General features: G+C 37.7%; 1 protein-coding gene across 1 annotated transcript in view; it reads right to left on the bottom strand.

Moving 5' to 3' along the window:
* Positions 1-1,306: 1,306 nt before the first annotated feature.
* tmem145 (transmembrane protein 145) overlaps positions 1,307-6,481 on the bottom strand; it is a 40,430-nt gene continuing 35,255 nt past the window's right edge. The window contains exons 14-15 of the mRNA XM_044359153.1: positions 6,049-6,237; positions 1,307-3,932 (exon numbers count right to left, since the gene is read on the bottom strand). Of these exons, the coding sequence (XP_044215088.1) occupies positions 3,690-3,932; positions 6,049-6,237 (432 nt within the window). The 3' untranslated portion in view covers positions 1,307-3,689. The remainder of the gene's footprint in view (positions 3,933-6,048; positions 6,238-6,481) is intronic.

Genomic DNA, 6,481 nt, shown 5'->3' with positions numbered 1-6,481 from the left:
TAAAATTCCCTCTTTTCCCTCGTGTCTCCCTGGACAATGTTTACTTGTTGAGCTCCAGGGGAAAGAAAAAGGGAATTTTGTAGTAAACAGGCTGTAACTTTGGAAGATATTAACTTGGTCTGATTAGTTTGGATGGCTTAAGCTTCACATTATCTTCAGATAAACTTCTAAGTATCTTTTTGCATGAAACTAGGACTGTGGATTCTCTCCCCATCACTTGTATTGGAAGTGCATTAGGAAGGAACGTTGTAAATGCCAGTATGAACAGGAGGAATAATTATAGCAAGCATAACCTGTTTTAATGTCCATATGGGCACCTGCCTGTTGTTTTAAGACAGGCCTGAAAAATTGTGAACCTGTCCTTTAACAAAACGGCAGCACATTAAAGGAAAGTCTGCACTTTGGGTACCTGGAAAACCAGCTATATTTATTTTATATGCTCATGAAAACTTCCCATTTCAAATTCCGAAAAGAATTTCTGCAGGCAAACTTGTACAAAAGCCCTAAAATAAGGGCTACCTGTGTGTAGTTTATCATTCATTTTTGTCTTTTTAACTGTATTCTTATTTATCAGGTCATAGTTTGTGGTTGTTATCATTTGCTCAACAGATGAAAAAAAACACAAGTAACTTACAACAAAGCTTTTTCACTGCAGATATTTTAAATTGTCAGAGAAGCAAAAGCATTTTCATGCATCCTGGTGGACAATTCATAGAACACTTTACAATATATTATAACACAAACCCACAAGATAGCGTTATCACAGCTTGACAAAGATAATATTTACATATTGTAAGATGTTTAGACTGTATTGCATTAGATTTGGCACATGTTTATATTATTGTGTCCACTGCTTGTAAAGTGGACAGATGAAAAGAAGTTAGTAGACCGAAAATATTATATACTCACTTCACATCACAAATTGATACCAAATAATGGAAGAGGTTGTATTTTTCCTGTAAAGACTGGCAGCATTTAGGCTGAAAGCAGTTTGTATATTTAGACCTGTACTGAAGAACAAGTACAGACAGGCACAGTTTGTTGTGACTCTGCACTTCAGCAGTTACAGACCAGGACACTGGCAGTCACTGAGAAATAATTAGGCTAGCCTACATCAGAGTGAGACCATCCTGGAGTCTGTCCCTGCGGTGTTTCACTTTAATGGACTCTTGTAATGAGAACAGATTCTATACATGATTTACAGATTTTAGATTTATTCCTTTGGACACATGCCCTTGTCCTAACTGGAACACAAACACTCCCAATTAACGCAGTAGCCAAATAAAACACAAACCCAGACAAGGCCTCTAATAAAACCATTTTTTTATTATTTTGGCAAAAAGTGTATATATACAGCGTATTTAGAATTGTCATTTGACACCATTAAAATGCATTTGAACAGTGCTTCAGTGATGTGCTCTTAATCAGATCGCTCTGAGTAGCCTAAAAGCTGTGCTGTTTTCTGTCATGCATACATAATCTCTTTTCTCCATGTTCTCTCCCTAAGTGTGTGTCCTTCAATTGTATGTCAATATACACAATGCTGAAGCAGTGATACAGTATCAGTAAGCCTGTCTCTTAAGTCTAGTCACCCAGTGTCTGTTCAGTCAAGTCATGGCAACCATAACAATAGGCAACAGCAGACAAAATGGCAGACATGCCGAATATAAACCGGACACAGAATCAGAAATAACAACTAGTACTCTTAATTCAAGTATCATTCTGTTTCACAGACTAAGTTACACCTCTGACTACACTCTTACAAGTTACACACCACAGTCCTAACATCCTATAAAGTACTCCATTACAGCAAGATTGCCAGATAAATCTGTGAACTATTAGCTGAATACCACTGTTTTTATGGATTAGAAGTCCTTTTTTCCAGTTTCAGAATTGCAGGAAGCTGGTGGTAAACTCAGATTCAATGACACTCTTACATGACTTATCAACATCAGCAATTCTATGTTGACTAAGCATGATAAGTTCCCTAAAATGTCCAGACAATCAATGACATTTTCAGACTGTATTTACAGGTGTATGCATCTGGAATACTACTAGATGTGGTGTGAATACAGGTTTCAAAGCAGTCTTATAAGGTGACATCTTCACGAATAAACAGACTAAGACCAGGAACATTAAAGTGCTCCATGCAGGACAGACAAAATGTACAGTTGTGTTGCTGTTTTCACAGTTCATCTACAAGGCTTTTTTTTTTTTTTTTTCTTGTTATAGCTCAATGTAAGGAGATACAAAACCAGTAATATTTGTTAAACCTTGCGCACAGTTCAAACATTCAGGTGCGAAAAGCTTACAAATACAGTATTCACGTTTCAGGTACTAGACAGGGGTGAGGATGAAGTTACTTGTAGGTAAAAAAAAAAAAAAAAAAAAGAAAAAGGGCAGCCTCCTGCTCTTAAATCATAGATGTGTTGATGTGTTGTAGATAGAGTGGCCAGAGAGAGAGAGAGAGAGAGAGAAAAGAAAAATAGACACAGTTGTAGCATTCCAGTAACTTGAAAATCACCCCTGTCCTTGTGCTGTATTGCATCAGTACATTCACCAACGTCTACATACACAGAGAAATGACATTTTTGAGCAGGAACATTCTGCACTCCAGCGTGAATTCAACTAAAACCGATATAGTATAATATTGGTTTTATATTGTGTTTCAAACAGCGCAAGAGGGTTTAGATTGGAATAACGATGAACAGAATTTATCCAGTCAAAAATATACTCAAGCCTATTGTATGTATTTACAAAAGTTTCGATTTCAATACACACAATAAGCAAATATTGTATGGTCACGTGTAGTACATATATCAGCTTTTTGGACGGGAAATACAATACAAACATGCGTGTTTTTTTTACGAGTACGTACCTAGAAGTGCCCACAGTAAACGTGACATTTTACATTTACACATCAGCATATCAATCCAGAATAACCAGCTGCAATGAAGGCATATAAGAATATAAATTAATGCAACAAACTCCATATAGAGTAAATATCTATGCTTTATCAAAATGTGTCAAACATAAAAAAGTCTCTTTTTTTTTCTTTTTTTTTTTTTTTTTTTTTACATGAATCAGATAAATGTAATGGCATGAGATTTTTCGGTGGTCACAGCACCAACTGGAATTCAATGTGGGGGAAAAAAAAAAAATTAATTTCCTTTTTTTTTTTTTTTTTTAAATAAAAACTATACAGAGTGGTAGCTCTCTCCAATTTTAACTATTTACAAACTCTCCCAGGCACACCATCAATGCCTCATGAATTTTTGAATAAAAGCATTTCAGAATTTTGTTCCATTTCCGCGTCGTGCACAGCTATCATTCTATTGCTCTGGCTACATCCACTTTGTCATCTTTCTCCCTGTGTGCCTTTTACTGGTCAACATCAAATATTTATTGCTTCTTTATTCTTTAACAACCTCTGCACTGCTATCTCACAGCCATTTCCTCCTTCTCCTCCATTCTGGTTATTTCCACTCACAGGTGAAAAGGGACCGTTTAGAGATTCACCTTCACATGCTCTTTTCTGATGACTTCTCTTCTTTGTCCATCCAAACTTTTTTTTGGCTGTCTCAAACAGTACCACCTTGATTTCCACTTTCTTTCTTTACTTTGTATTGTCATTCTGTCTGCTCCTTCCATGCCTTCCCCCATCTCCATCTGTCCCGTCTCGCTCTCTCTCATGCCTTTGATCCGAACCCTCCTCCTCCTCCACCGCTCTGCATGCTGAAATACTCGGTGAAGGAGGGGAGCCGAGGCGGCAGAGGGGGTGAGCGTGCGGCCGGGCGGGGGGGTATCGGAGGCGGGGGTGGGGGCAATATCGATGTCAAGTCAGCAGCAGTGGTGATGATCTTCTGCTCGCTGTTCCTCGGCACCTCTGGTCCTTTACGGGCCACCGTCTCCTCCACCGTCTTTACTGGCTCCTGGAGGGAAGAAGATGACGGTTTTACACATTTGACCTGGTCTGATCCTCAGGATGTAGGTTACGGAAATGCGTTGCCCTGGCCAGAAAGTGAGACCTTGCAGACACTGTGTCAATAACACCCTACAATATATCACATTTTGACAGCTTCCTCTATAGGAAGTGTGGTTATATAGGTCAGAGTAAGTTACACACTCCTGTTTCCTGACCTCCAGGCTTCTGGTTCAGTAACTTTAACCCTCCACAAATTACAGTTTAACGAACTTGACCCTACTGGACTGTATATTAGTGTTTACTGTATGTATGCAAAAATCTAGATTTTCTGTCAACAGATTAATTGATTAATTGACTAATTGCTGCACTGTATTCCACTTGATCGCAGTAAGATTCTGCTAAAATTCACTAAACGATAATATTGAATTATTGCCCAGCTTTACCTTCATGTCTATATAAACTTGAACATATTATAAGAAACACATTCCTCCTAATGACTTGATTCTTCTAGACAATGCATATCTCAGCTGTAATGACTAGTCATGTCATGCCTCTTCGTTGTCAGTCAATTATCATTCGATGTGCTGCAAACTGTGAATGGTTCATCAGGCATTTTTCCAAAGTCATAATTCATCAAAGCTTGTTTAAAGCTTCTCCAACCTGGATATTTTTTATACTAAATGCAATATTTAGTATAACACTGGTTTTAAATATTTTGTTTCTTATGAAAACTAATGACAGAATTTTCAATCTGTTTTCCAACCACATTCTAGCACAGAGACTGCTGTGATAACCTCTAAATGTACCCTTCAGGCCCAATCCTGCAAAACAGTAAAGGACTGTACATAGCTATGGAAACAACACTCATGTTTGCTTTGCTTCTTCATCAAATGATCCTGATCCAACAGACCCACTGTGTCGATGCAATTAATCAACTGCAACTTCATTACCTTAATTTAAAGACAAGAAAGAGCAGATCCTACTTGGCAACAAAGAGGAGAGACTCGTACTGCCCACCTTCATTCCAGGGCTATAAAGACTAAATGCCAAATTAAAAAACATGGGGTTTTAATGGAGTTTTTTTGCAACCACACTCTTAACTGGTGTTTCCTGACATCGGCAGCAAATGCAGCAATTCTGTTTGTAGAGTCCTAGAACTGGGCTCATTATTCCTCTTAACACAGCCTTCCAGTTAGTTAGAGAATCAGCTTCTAAGTGCTAGTACTGTATTATAAAACACATAATAGCTTCAGAACATCAGAACCAATTTCCTTCATCTTCAGCCACTTTCAAATCTAAATTAAAAACTCCCCTCCTTTCATCTAGTGCACTATTTTAATTCTATTTTCATGTTTATTTTAATTGTCTTTCAGTTGCGTCTGTGTTTGAAAGGTCCTGTAAACTTGCCTTTCCTTGTTGTGATTTTGTGTCAGTTGTCATGCACTTTGTCATATTCGCAAATCATTTGGGCTGCCGCTCTGTTTTATATTATTCCTGTTGGTGTCTGAACACTGTATCACTGTAGTTTTAGGATTCAGGGCTTCTCTTCTGCCATTTATTTCTGTGCAGTGTGAAAAAAACTTCATGCTAGATAATTCATCACAGCAGCCACAACACCTTAATTTGTTCTTACTGTCATTCACCCGACACATATAGGAAGAGATGGAAGTTTCCACCAAGAAATTATCCCTAAAAACATGTCCCCTTAGAAATTGTATTGTTCCACTGATGACTTCTAATTTGAGACATATTTGTTAAATGAGAAAACAGTTAATTTCAAGCCACATTTGACACAGCAAAGTTTGCATTTTATAAACAATCAAAAAAAAAATGCATACAACTTATATAAAACTAATTACACATGGCACTGCAAAATGTTTAGGAAAAGTTTAAACAGGTTATAGATAAATAGCCTATAATTCTATTCTGATGCTCTTTTTTTTACCTTTAACCTGTTTCTTTAATTTAATCAGATTTAATACGTAGAAATAAATGAGCAATAATAGTTCTCACATGAATTTATCTGCACTTGTTCTGCTATCAGCTTTTCTGTATTCTGACAACATTAACCCAGGATATGAAATAGAGATCCAAGCGCATGTACACATTGAAGTTAGACTCACTGATTGGATGGAGAAGAGTTCAGTGAAGTTGGGTTGAGAGTCTCCTAGGAAGGAGCTATTTCCGTAGGCATGATGGGGGAAGCTCTCGCCCCCCTCGTCCCCTTTCGGACTGGAGAGCAGGATCCCAATCTGGGATGTCCGAACGTGGTACGGGAAGTTCTTATTGGCTGCTGAAGGTCGTGTGATAACCTAAGAGACAAAAGGATGACAAGGTAAATGCAAGTTTAGCTGTATATATATATATATATACATACATATAGATAGATAGATATAAAGTAGCTACTTCAAAGCCAAAGCATATGAGGTATGAGTGAGAATTGTAATACATGCACTGAGCAGGAATATAAAAGGAAATTTACGAGAGCAGAACGGCCCATTAGCAAAGAACAATGTGTCGAAGGTGAGGAAGAGGTAGATAATGATGTGTGGAGGA

The sequence above is a fragment of the Thunnus albacares genome, chromosome 8 (genome assembly GCF_914725855.1).
Source record: "Thunnus albacares chromosome 8, fThuAlb1.1, whole genome shotgun sequence".
Taxonomy (NCBI): Eukaryota; Metazoa; Chordata; class Actinopteri; order Scombriformes; family Scombridae; genus Thunnus; species Thunnus albacares.
The sequence above is the reverse complement of the archived record's forward strand: the minus strand, read 5'-3'. Positions and strand labels throughout refer to the sequence as shown.